The 22,324-nt window shown below is 41.6% G+C and overlaps 1 protein-coding gene across 3 annotated transcripts in view; it reads right to left on the reverse strand.

The window, feature by feature from the left end:
* Nucleotides 1–22,324, reverse strand: part of zgc:110158 (uncharacterized protein LOC553590 homolog) — a 41,116-nt gene that overhangs the window by 11,969 nt on the left and 6,823 nt on the right. For all 3 annotated transcript variants that reach the window (XM_058614929.1, XM_058614928.1, XM_058614927.1), the window contains exons 2-5: nt 18,709–18,781; nt 17,592–17,653; nt 12,944–13,028; nt 1,495–1,584 (exon numbers count right to left, since the gene is read on the reverse strand). In XM_058614929.1, coding sequence (XP_058470912.1) covers nt 1,495–1,584; nt 12,944–13,028; nt 17,592–17,653; nt 18,709–18,781 — 310 coding nt within the window. The remainder of the gene's footprint in view (nt 1–1,494; nt 1,585–12,943; nt 13,029–17,591; nt 17,654–18,708; nt 18,782–22,324) is intronic.

Here is a 22,324-nt window from a genome sequence, read left to right on the forward strand (position 1 = left end):
AAACATCATCACAACAGCACTAGTATGAAAACATGTAATGATACTCGGCTGTAATGACAAGCATCAACCATTATCTGCAGAAAACAACCAGAGCTTCCAGTTACAGTAGAGTCCCCTGAACACACGTGCACAAACATGCAAGGGTACACACACACACACACACACACACACACACACACACACGCACACACGCAAACACTCGCCCAATCTCACTCCTGCACCAATGTTATAAATAGCATTTCCGAGCGTCTCCTCACCCTTTCTCACCCCACCCTCCTCCTTGCTTATTCACAGTGGTACTCTCACTAGTACCACCATCACCGCACCGCACCCCCCCCCCCCCCCAGTACATTGCCTCACTCAAACCTCACACACAATGAAGTGGAAGGTAGCCACAGAAACAAACACGGGGCCACAACCAGTGTGTGGCATTGATCCTTCACATTTTCCCCTTCTCCTCCTCCCTCCACTCTTCATCTCTCTCCACCCTTTCTGCTCTCTCTCTTGCTCTCTCTATCTTGTCACTTGCGTTTTCTCTCCGACTCTACTCCACCACCTTATCATGCCGCCTGCCAAATGCCAGTGCTGTCCATCACACCGCTGCCTCATGGATAATGTGTGTGTGTGTGTGTGTGTGTGTGTGTCATTGGTTGGTGAACGGTGTGTGTGCGTACACCTGCATGTGTTGGTATGATATCTGTGTGTCTTTTTCTTCACTCTTTTAAAAAAACAGCCATTTCCCACACTGAAACCGTTTCCTTCACAGAGCGAGGACAGGTCAGAGACAGGGACGTTGGACGGAGATGGAAGAATGGAGGGAGGATGGATACGAGATGGTCAACCCGCATAGAGGGAAAGGGAAAAAGAGAAGAAAAGAGAGGGAGAGCAGAGCAGCGGCAGTGACAATGAGTGAACGGTGTGAGAGCTTCAGAGCCTCTGACGAGCGCAATTAGCCAGAGTGGAATAAACATTTGCTTGGGAGAAAACTATTGGGAGATTTGGATACCCTAAATTGTAAAAGTAGTATAACTTTTACATCATTAACTCACTACCATAACTCAGTGTTACAGGCTCTTGTCCGGTCTGTTCATACACAACATCGAGGGGACATACATGACAAAAAATGTAACGTCTGCAAAGAGCCATTTCTGAAGGTGAAAGAAAACAAGGTTGCCGTGAATTTATTGAGGCGCTCGTTATAATCGAAGAATTAAGCAGCTGTCAATAAGCAGGGACATGTCTAAATGTCACGGCCTTCTTTAGAAGTTCTTTTAAATCATGACTAAATTGAAAAAAATAAACAATGCACTCCAGTAATAATTTTTGCCAGCGCTGGAGATACAAAAAAAAAATAATCAGAGAATAAACAAATACTGCCTGAAATTTAAATCGAGTTTTTGAGTAGGATGATAGCAGAAGCAGAGGAAAAAAAGTGGGTTTGAAGGTGATGGAGAAATGATCAGGACAGTGACGGAAGGGGGTGACCGGTCATACCTGGAAGAAGCCCGGGGGCATGGGTCCACCTGGCATGGCGTCATTCGGTGGCATGTTGCCCATGACCGGGCTCGGCGCTGCCGCTGCGCTCTGAAACGCACAAACAAAGTGATTAGATTGTTTTGTCTCTTTGTGTCTGAGAAGGCTCGACATTAACGTCTATATAGAGTATGATGCACTGGGCGCCATATTACTACAGGGGGCAGTGTCTGCATCTGCAGTCCCAGCAAACTCCGGGTCCTATCCCTGACCAATCTTGAAAGTTTAACGGTTAATTCGGGAAAGTATCTTTGATTACAACCTTTAAACTCTTCTCTCATCTCTGTGGCACAGAGAGCGGGAGGAGGCGAGAACGACATTAGCCACTTCACTTGTGAAGACGAAACATTCAAGGTGAAATATGGACAAAAAATTTATTCATAATTGTTTTGTGCCATCGCAGCTGCAGAGAAAGAGGACTACAGCCATCCTGCCATGTGTGCCGTCACACAGATGAGGAGCAGGTTTATAACCATCATATACCAACCTGTATAATAACAAATTACTTTGTTTTACATATTGTTTTAATAGAAGCAATTTGTGTTGTCCTATGGCATTATTGTGTTTAACCTTGTGGTAATTTTCACAATTTTGATTATATTTGGGTTGTCGGAGAGAAACAAGGCACAATGGAATTTACAATACATATTGATTGAACCGTTAACATTGAGAGATGACTCATTGAAAATGACCAACTCTAAATCAAACTCCTTTTTTTACAGTTAATGCACATGTTTGACAACATAATATTTAATTTTTCCATTATAACTTGGTAACTACAATGGTCAGAACTTGACTGTAAGGAAATTAGCACAAACGCTGCTCATATTTGAATAAAGACTACTTTACAAACATTTAAAAATCGATAAAACGCACTTAAATAATTTAGTAAGTCTTTAGTAAAGAGTGACACATCATCTGCAAATACAATAAGTTTTGGAAATAGACACAAAATGACTTGCATTCTAAATGTTACAATACAATGTCATCATTAATAGAGCATGATATATGAAATCCTTCAATTCAGAGGTATTAAATTAAAAGTGTGAAAAGATTTTTAAAAGTTTAAAAAGAAGAAAAAAAATAAACAACACCAGTAAAAACACCACCACCATTCACTATTTCCTTTATATCAGTCAACCAATATAAAAGAAGAGCGTGGCGTCTAGAGGAAGGACGGCTTCAGTCCAGGAGTCAAATATGATATAACTGTATTGTTGTCATCACACATTGACAGAGACGCATGTTGAGGGTGCTTACATAAGTGCGCTGGGACAAACACACACACACAAAGTTACACACAGACTCACTAAGAGTTGCATCACAGGCTCATAATAAAGTGCAGGCCTTCAGTTCAGAGAGGCAGACAGGGGAGAACCACAGGCCACAGGACCTGAACAGGGAGGGGGTTTAAGACCCAGGGGATGGAGATGCTCGCTCTCGCTCTCTCCCTCTCAAACACACACGCGCGTTTACACACACTTATGCATCGACTGTTCCACCAGCTTACACGCACACCTAACGAACATACTACATTCACATGACACATACAACACACTAAACTCATGACACAGTGTACGCTTGGACAACAGCGCATTAACCAATTACACGCAGGCACACAAACGCACTGACTGCCCTTCTCGTCATGACAATCTGAAAGCTACACACATGAAAACTAGGAGCAAAAAAAAAAAAAAAATCACAGACTTACACAATGACACACACACACACCTCCCCCATCTTTATGCTAATTCTGCTAGTGAACATGAGCAGGCCACTGAGTCCCTGGGGAAGAAGCAGGGTCGGCTGCCTCTTTCTCTCCTTCTCTATCCTCCCTCTCATCCATCTCTCTCGCTCTCTTCTCCTGCACACTTTTTCCTCCATCTTTTCTCCTCTCTGTGACCCTCCTCACTTATTTTTTCCCAGCACTGCTTTACACACACACACACACACACACACACACGCACAAACATGCGCACACACAAACACACACACACCTTCCCCCGTGCCCCAACCCTTGTACTATTCCTCCCCATCGCAACCTCTCCTCCCCTAAGCCTCCCCCCAGTAGGGTGTCAGCAGCTTGCAGAAGCTGTTGCTATGGAGACAGGTCCTATCTGCACTCTGTCCCCCTGGCATCCCCCGCTCCAGGAGCGCAGAGAGAGTGAGAGAGAGAGAAGGCACAAGAGTGAGATAGAGGAAAGAGTGAGTTAGAAGATACGTGAGTGAAGCAGAAGAAGGGGAAAAAAAGACGATAATGTTACAAGGAAATGCTGTCGATTCTGTTCACTATCAATCACTCAGTCACGTTATTGTTCGAGACTATTAATGACAAACAATGTGAATTCTCAGTTTGCTGCCGACTGAAACTGAATGCAAACTAAAAGCACAAAGAGAGAGAGAGCGTGGTCGCCACAAGCAAAGCGTAAGGTAGATTTTTAGTATGCAGTAGTATGCTCTTTATTAAAACCATCTGGCCTGGGGAAATACAAAAGGATCCAACTGTGCTTTTTTAGTTGGGTTTTTTTTTTGTAGTAACACTCACAATACTGCCTACATCTACCTTTCAATTTGAACTGCCGGCTCAGACATAGGAAACTGTCAGCGACAAGATGGCCTCCTTGAATCAGAATAACTTGGTTCATCATCATCGTGAATGTAGGAATTTGTGTTTTTTTTGTGTGTCACTGGTGCAAGTAAACGATGGAGTGTACCTGTGTGCAAGGAAGCAATTTCAGTGAGACAGTTCAGTCCGGAGCAGACGTTAATGCCGCGCTAATTAGTTGATATAGTGAACACGGAGTTTAGTAGTAGAGTTGAATTATTCATTGTCAGGCGGAATGTATGGGAAGTCTTTTAATGAAGGCGTCGCGCACGTGGTTCAGTGAGACGAAGCGCTGGGTGGCAGCACAACTTGAAAAGACTTTTAATGGCTGACATGCTGCAGGAGAGAGAAGAATACGTTTCTTTCATTGAGGCTGGCTCCAAGTTCAACGAAACCCCCACGAGACACATTTTCAAATGTTTGGGCATATTTACACGGTTTAAACTGTAAACTATATTTTAATGGCCTGCCGCAGCAGTGCTGCTTCAATGCAGCGTCCCAGGGCTACATCTGCACAGAAAAAATAATAATATGGAGGTGAGTTTTTAATGTTACCTGGCTGTCAAAAATATAGGATCTGGACTGCAGGCCTCAACTGTAGCTCATCACTGAGGTTTCACTAAGTTCTGGATGGAGAAACGTTAACCTTAGCATTTCTTTTATAGCATCTTATAGCACATGCAATAAAATAATAAATCACTGTTACTGACTTTCTGCTTTTCTTGTTCTTATAAAAACAGTAGGGGGTCTTTCAATCAAAACAATAACGCAAGACCTAGTTGGATGATGTTGGGAATGAGAGTGGGATCATGTCAACTGTCACTTACAATTGTGATATCAATACTTATGGCCCTTTTCCACAATGGTCCCAGCTCGCCTCGCCACGGCACGGTTTAGGTTGGTTTTCCACTACAAAAATAGTATCAGAGTCATCAGTGACTAGTGAATTGTAAAGCAGTTGTTATCAGTGTAACTGAATCATTAGAATCAGTTAATTATAAAATATTTGTTCAGTACTTCCTCCATGACCGGAACACAGACTTCCTCTGACAGTCACTGGACTGAAATACAGCGACAGGGTTTGTGATGCCACTCACAATCAGCAGTACTGTTGCTAAATACACTAAATACTCTGAGATTACTGAGATTTTAGACATTTCCCTGGTGATTGTTGGAGATTAACCCACGTTTTTAGGATTTTTAAGTCTTTTTAACTGATCTTCAGTTGTTCGCCTGATGCACTCTGACCAATGGTCTGGCAGTCTGGCGACGCCACGCATACTATCGCCTTGGCTCGCTTGAAACCTCTCCAGAACAGGTACTGTTCAGGGTACGGAGATCCAGCACCAAGGCTGAGGAACAGCTTCTATCCCAGAGCTGTGGCCTCTGTTACCCCCACCTCCACCCATCAGTGACTGACTGTGACTGACTGACACCCAAGACAATTCTCTATCAATATCTATTCATTTATCTTAACCTCTTTTGCACTTCTTTAAAGTAAATATGTTCTATTTTTTGACGCTATATTCTATTTTTGACAAAACTGCTGCTCACTGCCTTTGTGTTTTTAGTTCACTTTATTTACACTGACACGTTCAGAAAAGGAGAAAGCCACAGGAAATTTCATTGTACTTGGTATAATGACAATAAAGACTATTCTGAATGTGAAACGTTACCTCCAATATTAAACAAACATCTCTGATTCGGGACAGAACTTTGGCAGCAGAAATTCCTGAAGGCCCTTTTAAATTGTTTTGGCATTTTAAAGAGCAAATGATTCAACAATAAGAGAAAAAACAGTCACTAAGACAAGTCATTAGCTGCAGCTCAATGTTTACCAGAAATGATATAGTTGAATATGTTATTGAGACGTCCTTGCACAGATGCAGGCATGAGTCGACTGCGAGCTCGTACGATGAGGTAATTTTTACTGAAACTACTTATCTGATTTAAGTCTGTGGAAAGCAGCTTCGGGCTGAAAACGCAGCAGACATGCAACATAAAGCTGAAACCTCTGATTCCTAAACATTCGCTCAGCCTAAATGGAGGCAACCCCAAGTACCGTGCAATAAACCTCACCCACCCCTCTGTGGCACCGCGATGGCGTGTTTGTGGCAAACATATTTTAAACTCGCTGACGTCTTAATCCGCATTTCTGTGGCTTCGCTGTGATGACACCCTGTTGCGCTTATGCTTCCTCCTCAAAAAAAAGGGAAAAAAAGCCCACCATGTTGATGAATAGTCTATCAGGGAACAAAAGACTAATGATCTGATTGGCTGGTACAGTACAGTATGTAGATGGACTATACAGAAAAACATTGATCCCTCCCCTCTCCACTTTCCTCTTCCTCCCTCTCAGCCATAGGACCTTCTGTGCAGATCAATAGTGCTCAACACATTATTGACCTCTGCCTGATACCTTTCACAGGGATAAAGACAGAGACAACACAAGATGGAGAGGGGAGAGGTATGAAGAGACAGCATCAGCGCGTGTGTGTGTGTGTGTATGTATTTATGTGTGTCCCTGCCTGGAGAGCATACTAATCTACATTCTGGTTCACACTGATATGTACCTCATCACTGTCTCCTTGACCTGCTGTCCTTAGTGCGCAGAGAGAGAGAGAGAGAGGGAGGGAGGGAAAGGGGGGAGGAGGTGTGAGGTGAAAGGGGTGAGGATAGTAGAGAGTGAGAGGCTGTGAAGACGGGAGGAAAAATAGCTGATTGTGGTGATGTGGCTAATTTATCAGCCCAGTCAAAACAGTGTGTTTTCGCTCTGAAGCAACAGGATGCGGCTGCTACTCGGACTGTCGCGTCTGACAAACACACACACACACACGCCGACACACACAGTCTCTCAAAGCCCAGTTGGTTCTTAAACCTGGCATGCCACGCACACCAAACACACACACGCTACCCCCAAAGCTGCTGCCAAGGTAGCAGCACTGAATTAGACAGACGGACTTTCTCGCTCTCTCACACACACGCGCAGGCACGCACAGGATGTTGACTATTACTATGAATACATGCTACAGACACAACATCCACTTAGCCAACACTTCAGAGAGAAAGCAGCCAGGAGATGAGTGCATGAGGAGAAAGGGAATAACTGCGGATCTGAATATAGTTTTAACTCTATATGTTGGGACTTTTCTTCACTCTTTGGGACAGGGTTTAAGTTTATGAGAGCAACCAGTAACACAGGCTGGAAAGTTGATGATCACTGTCCTACTTCAGCTATAATAATCTGGTGATATTAAGCAGTGAGGCTGAAGTGCCTTTACTTAAAGACAACTTTAAGTTACTTTTATTTAGTATTGCAATATTCTGCTTGTTAATACTTTTACTCCAGGACAAATAACAGATATTGTACTTCGATTGTTTTACTTCACTATATCAGTTACATTTATTTAGACCAACCGTACGGTACATATTGCATTTCCATCAGGAATAGTACCAAAATAACCAGCCCCAACAGGGTACCACAGTAAAATGGTACAGTACAGTCCTGGGTGGAACTAGACCATGTCCACCCATGACAGTCAGCTGATTGGGCATCAGAAAACCGTCCGCAGTCTATTCTCATACAAAGCTCAAGGTCTTTTTGAGACAAATGGCCACAGACCGAACAGGGGAAAAAAACACTAGCTGCTGGGTGTCCTCCTTTGTTGTCTATTGCGTTGCGTTCGATGTCGTCGCACTGGTAAGAAGTCACGCTACGAATCCCGCTGATGCACAACCCAGCCTACCATGTAAAGGTACCGTCCCAGGGCTTTACTGCTCCAAACTGCACCATACTGTTCCAAAATAAACTGCATCATGATGGGAACATGGCAGGATCCCAGGTAAGTGCAAATAATGTACACAACGGTCATTCATTTTTTCTTATTCCTAAAATGGGAAGACATTATGCTTGGTAGTTAAAACATTTTTTGATGCTAATACTTTGTTGTACTGCATTCGGGACTTTATCAAGTATTTGTACTTTATTTGTGACAAAAGAGAGTACAACTCAAAGTTGTCGCCACAGAGAACATGAAAATACCGTTCCTTCAGTTGCTGCTCTCCACAGAAACAACAATCTGCTGAGTTCACTGGTGTTACACTTTGTGCTGTGCAACATGTATTCTTGCACTTTTTTCTAACTTTATCACACAGGCTAATTATATCAACTTTAGAGGAGGTTGTTTTGCTTCTATCGTTTCGCTGGTGCCTTCTGGTGGCAGAGAAAAGACAACACAAGGATAAAGCAGAACGCAGCAAGTATAGCTCATGTGAATTATTTTTGATTTGATGTTTAATGTCAGGAAAAAAAATTATGCAGGTCACCTAAAACCCTGACGGATATTTGTGAATCTATGAGCTGTGGTGTTTATAGATTTTTGAATAAAATCTAAAAAAAAAGACACTTGTTATCCACAGCCATCGCTGCAACAATGACTCAATTATTAATTGGTTCTAAATGAATTGTCATTGTTTTTTGATTTTTCAGCTTCTCAAATGTGAATATTTTCTGGTTTCCTTGCTCCATTTAATAAATAAATCATTAAACCTGAATAATTTGGGTTTGTGGACAAAACAAGACATCAGTATTTTCAGATTTGGGAAAACACCGATCAACACTTTCTGACAGGATTTCTGACATTAACTTACCAATTCATCGAGAATATAATAATATTATTATTATTAATATATAATAATCATAACATATTAACGGATTATGAAAATAATTGTTAGTTGCAGCCCTAGCCATGACTAATGAATCTAGTTTTCCATTTAGTTTTGTGACAAATCAAAATGGACAACAAAAAAATATAATTTCCTAGGTTTCACATTTATTTCTTTACTTTTACTGCATGTACCTGTGATAAAAAGGGATTTAGAAAAGCAAATTACATTGTCTTTAATTAAACATTAAGATCATAATGAAGTAAAGTTGAACAGATTTATACTATTTGAATAAGGACAAGAAGCCATAATTCCACATATACAGATTTCCGACTGTTACACGACTTAAAAGAAAGAAGAAAATGAGACATATCCCCCCCGTTTCCCTCCCTCTCTGTTTTGACATTTGCCCACTCAGCTCCATTTTAAAATAATGTGTCTTCTTGTTGTCTGCACTGCCCTCACCTCCTCAGCACTACTAGGTATTGTGGGTAAACAGCTAGATTAGCTAATCAATCTTCACTCCGGAAAAAAAGGTAGTAGTGGTGGAGGTGAGAGAGGGAGCAAGGGGAGGGGGGGTCAGGAAAGAGATAGGGGAAGAGAGAGAGGGGGAGGAAGTGAGCGATAAGGTGAGTGAGATGAGAAGAGGCGGACTTGTGTGTTAGGTTAAGGAGAGGGTGAGAGATAAAGTAAAGCAGGGTGGGAAGAAAAAAGCTGCATATGCTGAGGAGAATGAATATGGAGAAGAAAAGAGAGGGGGAGGGAGGAAAGATGCAGATGCGGGGGGTGTCGCAGAGAAACCACAAGCTGCTTGAACATGAAAACATGATGTGAACAGGCTGGAGTTGCACAACACGCTACAGTGAGAGAGATGAAAAGAAGCGAAGGGGTACGACAGAGAGAGGGAGAGAGAGAAAAGTAGGCAGATCTGCTGTATAAAGAAAAAAAGAGTGGCAGTGAAGGTAAAAAAAAACCACCAGACCTTCATAATGAGGGAATGAAGAAATGGCGACACACATCACAGGGTGCACATGTGTAATGTATATAATGGCTGAAGTATTTAGGAAAAATATCTAATTGCAGATTTTGTGACAAATCTGCAATTGTGATTTGTTTACAGACATAATTTACGCCTCTAAACAAGCTTCAATTTAGTAATCAGTATGCAATTTTTTTTGTGGAAAAGATGCCTCATTACCACACAACACAAAACATTAACTACTCTCTATATTCGAATGACAGGATGAAAACGTAAAGATTTGGGTCGTTTATGAGTTACATTCACACCGACAATGGAACAGTCAAAAGCAAAGAAGAATGAAAGTGTAGCCTTTTGCGACTCGGTAACGGCGTCGTTTCAAACTGTCAAACTTTCGACGTGAAAGCGATTTATTGTTATTGTTCGTCTCTAAATGCATGCGACGTAAATGTCACAGAGGAGACAACAACGGCAGTGAACAAAAACATTAGACCTGCCTGCATAAATGAGCAGCTTGGAATGACCTTCAAATTAATACCAAAAAAAAAAAATGTTTCCCCCCCCCCCCAAATAACTGCCATGAGAAGCTTTCTTCTTCACTTCTCATTTCATTAGAGTTCTGGCTGAGTTCTGCACAGCGTATTGATTCGTTCGACCCCTCCTCACCCCGCCCCCAAAACCACGCGCCACAAATGTAGTGGTGTTTCATAAGAAAGGAGCAACGATTCCTTGGTAAACACAAGGAGAAAAGTTAGATTTTTAGGGTAAATTAAGAAATGTAAGCCTCAACTTAAAGGTCTGCAAGGACACAAAAACTAAACATGTCAAAATGTTGATATGAAGGAAGAAAAGCTCTCTTTCTAAACTCTGCAACATCAACTAACAAGCAAATCACGCTGAGGCCCCATCCACACGGAAACAGAACGAAAGCTTAATCTTTTTGAAAACGTTGTCCCTACACACAATCACACACTTGGCGTGTCAGGAGTCGCTCAGGTAAGAGTAGCGCCCTCTTTCCTAGCCAGTGGAAAGGAAGGAAATGAATTAAAGAAAATAAGTTATCATAAATTCTCTGGCTTCATCCCACAGTCCAAAAACATGCAATATGGGGATTAGCTAAATTGGACACTCTAAATTGCCCATAGGTGTGAGTGTGAGAGTGGATGGTTGTTTGTCTCTGTATGTGTCCCTGTAATGGACTGGCAAACTGTCCAGGGTGTGACCCTGCCTTTCGTCCTATGTCAGCTGAGATTGGCACAGCTCCACCCACGACCCTCATGTGGAGGATGATGATGAAAGCGCTGGAAGATGTCATAAAGTGAACAGACCAAACAATCTTGAGGATAACGACAACAACGACGGTTGTGACAGTGAGTGCCAGCGCAAAACAGACATGAGACCAAGTCTACACGACAACACATTTAGGGCTTTTATTCCGTGCGGATAAAAAGGCCAATACGATAAAGTTTGGTGGATTCACCTAGACTCGTGTTTGTGAGGACTGCCCCTGAGGTAATAATCTAACAACCCCAGCATTCTGTTTACAACCTGTGTCAGGACATGGAAAAAAATGGGAGCCAAAACAGTATCCATGAACTTTTGCTGAGTCTCTGCACCAAGCAGAGAGAACTGTGATAATGCCTTTTAAATGCTGGCTTGCAATCTAGCAATCCACAAAAGACTAAGAAACTCTTTGAGGTGGGGAGGAATATTTTTTTTTTTCTGCCGATGCCTCGAACCGGCTCATTCTTTTGAAACCAGGAGAAAAGGACCTGCGCTCAGAGACGAGCCTCAGGGGGCTGGAGCCAAAATTAAACCCTTCCATATCCTTCTCTTCATCACTATTAGGAGCAGACTAAAAGCAAACAAGGAACATGCACATGCACACACACACAGACAGACAGGGTTAACTAGCATGCTGGCTGGCACTGAGGGTGCGAGCCCCTCCAACCTCCTTCTTTGGGCTGAGTGCCAAACATGCCCCCTGTCCCAAAATACACACACATAGATACGTACGCACATACACACACAGACAGAGAGAGACACACACACAAATCCCTGGCTTAGCCTCAGTCCAGTGCTGGGATTACCGGATTAGAATTCTATTCCATTATCTCCCCACACTATAGAGCACACACACATGCACAGAGTGTCAATCACAACACATGGCATTTACACACCAGAGGATACAGTAACAGCCTTGGCTCAGAATGTAAAAACACACTTTTGTACATTATTATTATTGGACAGGAAGTTGCAGTTTGTTATTATTAGGACTCCCATCTAAAAGAAACGACCTGAGAATCTGTGACAGTGAGCAACAGACACACTAAAGAATCCTCAGGCAAGACCTTGAATCCCAGCAAACTTAAAAAAAAAAAAAAAAGCTGTTTTATACCCGATCTCTGACCTTAGTGAGGAGCAGCTAAAGAACTAAAAAAACCTGAATTTCTCTTTCAAGTGAACGAGGGCAACAAATAATCCACCAAGGATGCACGAGCACTAAAAGGTTAAATGGAAACAAAATGTAGAGCAGCGCTATTCTGAATTTTAAAAAGAATCCCGATGAACACCAATAACATTTTACTTCTCAGTCAAGTCTCGTCACTTGCTTTTTTTATAAGCCAAAATCAAAAATCCCCTGGTCTAGATACTACAGATCATGATTTTCTTCTCATACATTTATATGAAACGAGCGCAGTGTGCGTCCGTCATCATTTGACACCACCTGATAAATCAGGAGCGCTTATTATTAATTTTTTAAATGAAAATCAAAATATTCCATGGTTCTAGTTTATACACCATATTAATCTATAATAAAATAATCTTCAATTGCAGCCCATTTTGTTGCACTTCAAACCAATTTCAACGGGATTATTAATACAGTTAAACAGCTTCTACCGAGTTGGTGTCTGTAACTTTGAGACTGATTTTGAATTTATTGCTCTTCCTAATGTCCTTGAGGTGAGCACCAGCCTCCACCTACTCTCTCTGGATGCCACTTCAAGATTCTCCCGCACACTTGACCTCGATATAAATATATGTAGCATTTCTAAACACGTCTCGGAGGCAAAGACTCAAAGAAGCAAAAAAGTCCAGGTACCACATTGTGCGAAAAAGACAGTAATTGTTTTTTTTTTTAACATCCATCTGTCACTTACGTAGTCGTGGAAGGCCTTGGCCTCACTGGAGTGCTCGCATGTCTCCCTTCGGTCTGGAGCCGCACAATACAAATCCCAGAATACACTGAAACAGAGGGGAGGAGGGACAGAGAGAGAGAGGGGGGTCAAAGGTTATTGAACAGAGCAATACAAGCAAATGTGTAACAGCTATTCATAACCCATTCACACTCTCTCATTATCTCCACAGTGCTCTTAAACTGCCTCTTACATACTTGAGCATATTTTTCAGGGGAGACACAGGGCCAGTGTAGCCCTCCCCTCAACCAGCCCTCTGACACTCGTAGAACACACACACACACACAGATCCTCTTTTTTTTTTTTAACCCAAAAGTTAAACTATTACTGCCTCAGCTGTCCCTAAATAACCTCCTGTACAAGTGTTGACTGGTGAAAGGCCTCATTGTGAAGGAATTTGCTTATTTAATCCCTACAAGAACAGACAAATACATACGACAATTACACATATAGAACCGTTTCAGGCGCACACCAACCACCAACAACGCTAACACTCTGTGTGTGTTATACCTGTCCAACAGCTCTTAGTTCAATCAGTCATCCAGCATTGATTTCATGGACAGGGCTGGGACGATTGTCACAATTCCATTGTGTGAAGACACCTGGGTGCCAATTCAAGTTGCATCGCAAAGAACAAGCAGATTCAGGGCAGTGCATTCAAGACACTGAAGGTATTTTCCTGATAGTTTCTCAGTGGTTACAATTTAAAGCTAAAAAACTGACAGTGAACTGAGCTTCTGCTATGAGTGACAGAGACGCTGCTGTGAGGTAGACACACCTTTTCCTGCTACAACTTTGCGACACACACATTTGGAGGCCATCTGTATGAGTCAGGGCTTTGAGGATTAGAAGGAAACTTTTCATGGGTGTCTCTTGACGTTTTCAGCCATGGAGGTGAGCAGTGACCTCAGAGAGTCCCCACTCCTAAGGTCTGTTTTTTTGAATTTTCCGACACTTTAGCTCTAATGGCACGTTTCCGCTAGCGCTACTCGACTCGCCCTGGCATGGTTATTTTGCGCTTCCACTAGCATAGTACCTGGTACTTTTATTTAGTACCTGCTCTGGCGAGCTTCCAAGCGAGCAGAGGTGATACTATGCGTGACGTCGCCAGACTGATTGGTCAGATTGCCATCAGAGGAAGAGGCATGAGCAAAACGTTTGACACAAGAATCAAGCCAAACAATGCCGAACAGCAGATCAGTTAAAAAGACTTAAAAATCCTAAAAACTTGGGTTAATCTCTAACAATTAGCAAAGGATATGTCTAAAATCTCAATATTTAAAAGAGGAGTCTGGTGTATTTAGCGACGCACTGCAGCTTTAAACTTAAAAATTGAATGATACATTCCTCGAGACATTAACTCACATGTGTTATTTCCAAAATCAGTACAAATCACATATCAGTCTGAATTCTATATACATTAGTCTATATATTATATTATCTATACATTTATGAATATCAGTTTTAGTGCCCTTGCTCTAAACAGCTACTTAACTTAACATATATTAAAAAATCTTTTATTATATATAATAAAATATTTATAATATATTATTTTGCTTTCACATAACCGTCTTTAATGAGAAGGTCAGCGTGCTCGGCTAAGCTACAGAGAGGACAACAGTGTGTCTCCCTCAAGGACACGTTAACTGGAGGGAAATGCTTAACGGCTGGTGGACTTGAACGCTACAGGCCAAAATGTTATTTCCTTTTTCAAAAACAGTCAAATGAGAAGCCACAATTTTTCCTAAGTAGTAGGCCCAAAGTTAAAAGATGAACACAAACGGGATGATGCGATTAGAAAAATGATTTTCCATTTAAGAAGCTCCACTTCTCAAGTATAAGCCTGTACAAAATAACAAAAGTTGTTATTAATTATTTAAAATATGTGCAAAAAACCTTGAGGTCAACGTCCTTCATTGAGCAAGAACATTAAACCTAAGTCTTTAGATTTACCCAGCCTTGTATGCTTTAAAATGATTATTCTATGGCTTCATTTTCTTTTTATTAAAACATGTCCTTGGTCTTTTATTGCTGATGGTGCTCAATAGGTCTGACATTCATTATTCTGACTCAGCAGAGCCACCCCCTGAGGTGAAAGTTGCACTGTACTTTTCAAGACCATTTAAGAGTATATTTACAAGTCTGTAATTTTACATCCACAGGTGTTTAAAGATGTGTTCCTTTTGTAATGTTTACTATTCTAAATTTCGTGCAGCGTGCTTCAGAAAAAGAATCCGCTCTAAAATGTAGCGCCAGTTTTTATAACCGACATTGTGCTCTGATCCTCTGAAAGGGAAAAATCACTTTTCCACAAAAAGGGAAGCAATTTTTTTAAGATAGGTCATACTGACACGGTCTAGGTTTCCACAAAACAAGGGGAAAACAAATAACAGGCAGTACTTCAGTACAAGTACCACCAGCTATACCACCTCAAAAAATAACAGATGAGGGGTTGCCAGATCTGATCAAACTGATTTCTTCATAGAGAACCTTAACGGAATGCTTTGTTACTGACGTCAGATAACAAACAAAAAATATAATAAACTAATAAACATTGCGGGAAATGAACTCAAGTGTAATGTAATTCACTCATTTTTCTATATACCTCTTTTTCTTTTGTCCAAGAACTATTTTGAGTAACTTACAGGTCCCCGTTCAGACCTGGTATCAACATCTGTCCTGAGCGATCCAATCACAAGAGGACAGTGTTGAGTTGTTCTGTTCACACCTGGCATTAAAAACTGCCCTGGCTCCGTCTCCTGTGAGTGCACGAGATAAGATTCCACTTTTTCTGCGGTTTGTATGCAAATGAACACATACGTCGTTTCGTTCACAAGTTAAGACGAGACAGCCAGAGGAACCAAGAGGCGTCGAGTCATGATAAACGCATAGATGGAACAGAACTTAAATTGTTTGAAGAAACGAGGAAGTGTAAAAATACTCTCAGTTCACTGTGACACTGCTGAGGGTCATCAGTAGAGAAGGCGGTCCTAACTGTGTCCTAAGGACACATTTGTGTTTACACATGTAAAAGAATGCAGTCACATGTGTCCCAGACCCCATCTGAATAAGGTTTGTCTAATCAGATCTGGAAACACATTCACACCTGTTCTTTGAGCCAGATCATTTAGGGTGGATGTTACACCAGGTCTGGCTGCTGCCGAAAACACTACTCACCCAAACATCAGAGTGAGGTAATTCATCTTTTTAAAGGTTGAAGTACAGTTTTAAGACTTTTTCTTGAAAGATTTTAGTAGAAACAAATGGGCTGGAAAGCCGCAGGAACATCAGAAAGCACTAAGATGTTTGGTGTTTTCACAGGATTTGCTTAAAAAATGAGAAAAACAGAAAAATTCCCTACAGAAAAACATAATTATTTTAATGCAGACACAGCTCATAGAACTTGCAATGGGATTTTATTCTTGGGATTTTTTAAATAGGGCTTTTATTCAAGTCTCAATGTTTAGTAACATGACATAATTTAGTAACATTTATTTAGTAACATGTTAACAACAAGGAAGTAGCATCAAATATATGGATATTTAAAACAGGCTCTGGACTACTTACAGCAACATCCTAAAGTGAGTGAAACTGCTAATCAGAGCTTAAGGTGTTGACCCTAAAGGTCAAATTTTAGCCAAGGGCAGAAATGACAGTGGGGGAGGAAGACAGCGGAGGGAGAGGTGACACAAAGGAAGCTGGAATGCAATGGGTTAATCTGCTAAGAATCCCTCTCCCACGTGAACAAAGGACAAAACCGGGAGGTGGAGGAACACAAAGGGTGACGAGAGGGTGAGGAGGGGGGAGGGGACTATAGACTGGAGGGGGGGGTTCATTCCCTAACCATCTGGTTCTATTGTTTCAGGGACGGGGGTGAAAAATGGAGAGCTGGAGGAGGGGAGAGGGTAGAAGGCGAGGAGGGAGGGGTCACGCCCTCAGTGAGACTGGTCAACCCCAAGGCTGAGACTCCACCTGACCTTTCACCTATGGAAGTCATTTTTAATCATAAATGAGGACGAGCACCTTCCCTTCAAGTACCAATTTTCCGTGTTTTCCCAGTTAAATATTCAAGATTAAATTATGGCTCTTCTGAAGGCCACAAACCCTCATTACCCTAATGAAGCTACTGTTTGTGCATGTGACAATACCGAGTCATGAAGGGCCGGTGTGTGTGTGTGTGTGTGTGTGTGTGTGTGTGTGTGTGTGTGTGTGTGTGTCACATCCATTTTACATTTTCATTTGATCTGCATCAGGATTAGCGTTCCAGCTTTGAATCAGAAGTAATCTGCATCTATAATAACACACATCACATGACCACTCAGGTGCAGCAGGCCCGCATGCGCTGCTGTAAACAGGAAGTTAATTTGCTCCTCTGACGTCGTTTGCTTAGTTTCATAAAGTAGTCAAATATAGTTGTGAAAGCTCTGAAACCTGAAAGTAAGTGTTGATTTTCACTCAGCAGATATTCAAATTGTGGTGGATTAAATTAGATTGGAGTTTACCAACAGAAACCTAGCCGACATAATTTTTAACATGGTGTGAAGACAAAAACTGTGTTGTGTGGATGTAGCCATACTCAAATAAAAATGAAATAATTGTTCAATAAACTTACCACCACCACGAATGGAGGAATCCAGGGGGCTCCCCTAATGTAATATTCTTCTCCCATCGAATCTGCAGAAGAGAAGAGAAGAGAAGAGAAGAGAAGAGAAGAGAAGAGAAGAGAAGAGAAGAGAAGAGTCACTTGCAGCCAATAGAGAGGATTATGTCTGCAGGTCCTGGGGTTAAGAACATATAATCAGTCAGTCTCAAACTGTCAGTGGCCTCTGACGTGAAGATAGGCATCAATTCTGCCTCTGTCAATTTTCATCTCTCGCTTTCTGTCGTGTAACTCTTTTTCCATTCATGTATCCAGAGAATAACTCACTCACTCACTCACTTACTCACTGTCTGCAACCAAAAACAGAGGAGTGGGGAGGCCTGGAAACAGCACGATGACACATACAGTACAGTAAGATACCAATGTCTACAGACGGCTAACATCAACCTACCCTGGTTAACAGTGAGCACAAGCTGGTGTAACTTTACAGAGTTGCCTCATGAAAAATTGATGCAACACCTTGCACTCTAATCGTGTTTAGCATGTTTGCACTGATATTGTGTGTCTGAGAGGACTGAGCATAGCTACGATAGCAGGGTCACATTTAATGGAGCTTTGGTGATGATGAAAGCTCTTTCAGCCTAAGTGACAATATATTGTATGCAGTTGATTCGTACCCTTAGATGTAGCATATGGGGGGAGATCCTGCATTAACCTTCTTTAATGCATTAAAACTACAGTCAAGGTTTGGTAGTGGAAACAACTTTCTTTTTGATCCTCACCATGACAATAATTAACGTGGTCAAAGTTTTAGAAGGATTATGGCATGGATCAATGAAACTGTTGGTTTGATACTTTAACAGAGTGGATTACAGTTAGTTTAAAATCCAGTGTTGTGATGACCCATCAAAAAGAATTCACCCGACTTCCTTCTGTGTCGTCATCATAATTACTCCAACCATTAAATGGGCTTTGTCACTTTTCACTGTAAACATCTGCTGAAACACTGATACTGTCCGACATGCTGACTACAGGCTGCTTAACAATAAAACATATCATGGATTGATCATAATACGAGAAGTGTTTTGTCAAGACTTGGTTCAAAGTGTAGCTACAAGCTCCATCTTACCTCAGACAGGAAGGTCTGTGCGGACTTCTGTGCTCCCACATGTAGAAGGTATTCGTACACATATAATGCTAACCTGAAATGCAGAGAGAGGAGAAATGTCAGTGGCCAAGTTCATTCTCTTTTATCCCAAAAAGCAACATAAACCATTTGTCGATATTAAATAGCATTTGTACTACTTGACAATACTTGATGGCTTATATTGCCCATAGTTTCATATTTTAACAGTCATTTTTTCACCACATGCAGTATATAAAATGTTGAGCAAATAATAAAATAAATTTTACATTACACATTGCTCAAGCACAAAATCACAACACACAGTCCTGAAAGGCTGGAGCGCAAAAAACACAAAGAGACCAAGAAATGCTCTGGACTTTCTCAACCTGACGAGTCTGGAACCACAAGGATCCCGCCTAATAGTCCTGAAGGCCGATGCAACTATGAATGCACAGCAGCGTTTTCAAGCGCCAATAAATGAGAGAAAGTTTGAAAATGCTCCTGGCTCCGTTTCCGTTTTAAAACTCAAAAACTGAATAGGCAAAAATGGAGAAAATCGTGTTTCAGTGTTTGCAACGATGCAGTTTTTCGTTAGTTCCACTTTCTGAAACTAAGCAAACAATTGCAGAAAACAGTATCAGCTTCGTGTTTACACCAGCATGTGTATGCTCAGTGTGCCAGGATGGTAATGCGATAGACTGTACATCTTTAGGCATGTTGGCATGGATGCAAATGATTTCTGATATAGAGCTGAAATGCTTGTCTCATTGTTTTTTAAGTGGTGGTATGGATGTAGTCTTTACGTTACTCGCCAACGCAAGAAAACACATGTTCCATCTGGGAAATACAAGGCCAGAAGGATAGGACACTCCCCCCCCCAAAAAATTAAAAACTCATCAGCTTTAAAGGGAGTCACACAAATGATCGGTTGTAGTTTTCAAAAACAGCAATTTTAAACAGAGGGTCGCAACACAAGTGATACGCTAAAATGTCTTTCTGCAAAACAAGAGCTTAAATACGGGGAATGCCATGTATTTGACACTCTGTGCAAAGAGCTACAGGATAAGCAGATTCTTTCTCTCTGACTAATGAAACATAAATCAACATTTATCATACAATGGCTCAACATGGGTGGTCCACCCTGGAACATGAAATCACCCCGTTTCAAGTTACATAAATCATTTGCCTTATTTCACTAGTATTTTAAAACACACACACATTTTTGGTCACACACACACACACCTGTCAGCACCTGTCTGGTCTAGAGCTTCTGTAGGTAATGTCTGCCAGTAGTCTACATGTGTGGCATTTTGGGGACATCTATAAATTAGCCTGGGTTACACAATTCGCCCCTTTGAAATTAGTTTGTCACGCACTGTGTCACCCACCACCACCATGAGGTGTAGAGTACAACTCCAGTTGGAGTCTGCGTGGACCGCAAGCACTGACTGCAGCTCAGATTTTGGAACCGTACGCAAAGAGCGCGTTGGGTGCAAATGGAAAGCGCATGTGCGAACTGAACTTCTGCCCCAGCGGTAGTTGGAGTACAAACATTCCCACAACAGAAGAACAAAGTTGCCAAGGATAGTCATACGAGCCTCGACCTGGAGACCCACAAACTGACACCCGGACTCCCCTGGCCAACGGGACTTTCATCTGTGATCCAGATGTGTCCGGAGGGAGCTGTAGCATTGTTCTATTGCCCGCATCCAGACTTGTACCACCATCCGATGGTGAAGTGGGATACTACAGGACCCTGACGTGCAAGTAGACCAGGGTCCGCGCAATGCGATGCACACGTCGGTGAGCGGCATGTGTGCGGAAGTATACCAGGGCCATAACACTTTCCAGTGTCGACCAGGCACTTTCTTACTCCCCAACACAGCATTGACAAGAACCATCAAGGAATTGATAAGGAATCAGAAAAAGGAAATTGAAGATGATGTAAATTTACAATGATATTCGTATCAATTCCTACCAACAAAAACATCATATAGTATACCCTAAGTATAGTGTGAAAGTCCTCAGATCACAACAGCTAAAAAAAAGGTAAGTCCTGACTGAACGCAGAACATACTGAAAGAAATAGCTGTACATGACAAGCATTCTCACCAACTCCAACAGCCTTTCAAAAGCTCTTGGCATACTTTTTTTTCCCCTTTTAAATCGTTGCCATTATAACAGGCCGGGCACACTTGAAAACAGCAATCTACCAGAGTCTATTAACAGACACAAGAACCATGCTGAGGAGAGGGAAACCCCCATTGGCCTAACATTGTACTCCTAACTCCTTCACTTAGCCGTGTTTAATAGGCTGTTAATGGACCATCAATCGACCGGCAGCGTGGATATGACAGTGCCCTGTGTGCCCAGAGCAGACAGTCCTCTGACAGGCCAATAAGGTCCTAATGAGAAGGACAGTAGCTCAGTGTCATCGTCCCCATCATTAGTCAATTTACTGATCAATGAAACATGGCTTTGAGATAATCAGGCTGTTGTTCAGTTTGTTTTTAAACTACTGTCAGTTTTTTTGTTTCCGCCATCGCCTTTGCTTATGATGTTGTCAAACTGTACAGTGTCGGCAATGTCAAAGTGAATTTAGCTTCCTAAGATGATATATAGCCGTTTAACATATATTTATTTTAAACAAATGTACGTTATAATAACTGCACTAGGGTTGCTAAAGTGCCCATTAATTCTCATATATTCCAATTTGGAATTTCCAAAATTCCTGATTTTCCTTAAGTTCCCAATCCCATGGAAAGTTTCTGGAAATTTACTAGGAATTGTCCATACCCTAAAACATACTCAATTTGTTACATCGCTGCAACATCTATACTGACAGTGCTCACTGACAGTGTTGAACACCAGGGTGCATATATGGAGAATTGTATTTATATTGTGTCATAAATATACAGCGAGAGGTTAAATAATTTGCAATGAAATGCGGGGCAGGTGATTGGTTGGTTGGCCTTGCCCTAACTTCCCCCTGGGCACTGCACCTACCCACTTTCTGGGTGGGTGTGTGTGAATGTTTACTGCTTATTTTTTTCCCCACTTTACAGGGTTTATCCACATGGCAACAGAACTTGCCCAATCTTTTCCTTTTTTTCCCTCTTAAAAGGGTTTCCATAAACACGATCAAAATCACACAAAACCTCCCAAGATGGCTCTAAACGCTGTAGTACATATGCCAGGCCAGTGCCTGGCGCTGCAACAGAAGTACACAGCTTTATTTGAATAAGTATATAGTACAATGGATAGAAAGAAAGAGACAGAAAGAGACAGAATGAAGAAATCCAAAGCCACTAAGAAAAGAGTATAAAAGTTATCATAAAGCAAATAGACCAAGCAATCTTCAGACACAAGAAGAGGAAGGTGACGAGGCAAAGACAGTGACAGTGAATGCAAGAAAAAGGGGGAACTAGGACATGATTGTTTTTCCCAAAATGCTGGTTCCATGTGGATGAAAAGCCAATACAATACAGTTATTAAGTTTAATGGGTTAATTGCTGAGGCCAAATGCGTAAAACATTTATCTCTAATATAATAGTGCTGTGTGCCGGGCGATACATATAAACAATACATATCGTGACAAAGATTTTAAGACTGCGATACT

This window comes from Solea solea, chromosome 18 (assembly GCF_958295425.1).
Source record: "Solea solea chromosome 18, fSolSol10.1, whole genome shotgun sequence".
Taxonomy (NCBI): domain Eukaryota; kingdom Metazoa; phylum Chordata; class Actinopteri; order Pleuronectiformes; family Soleidae; genus Solea; species Solea solea.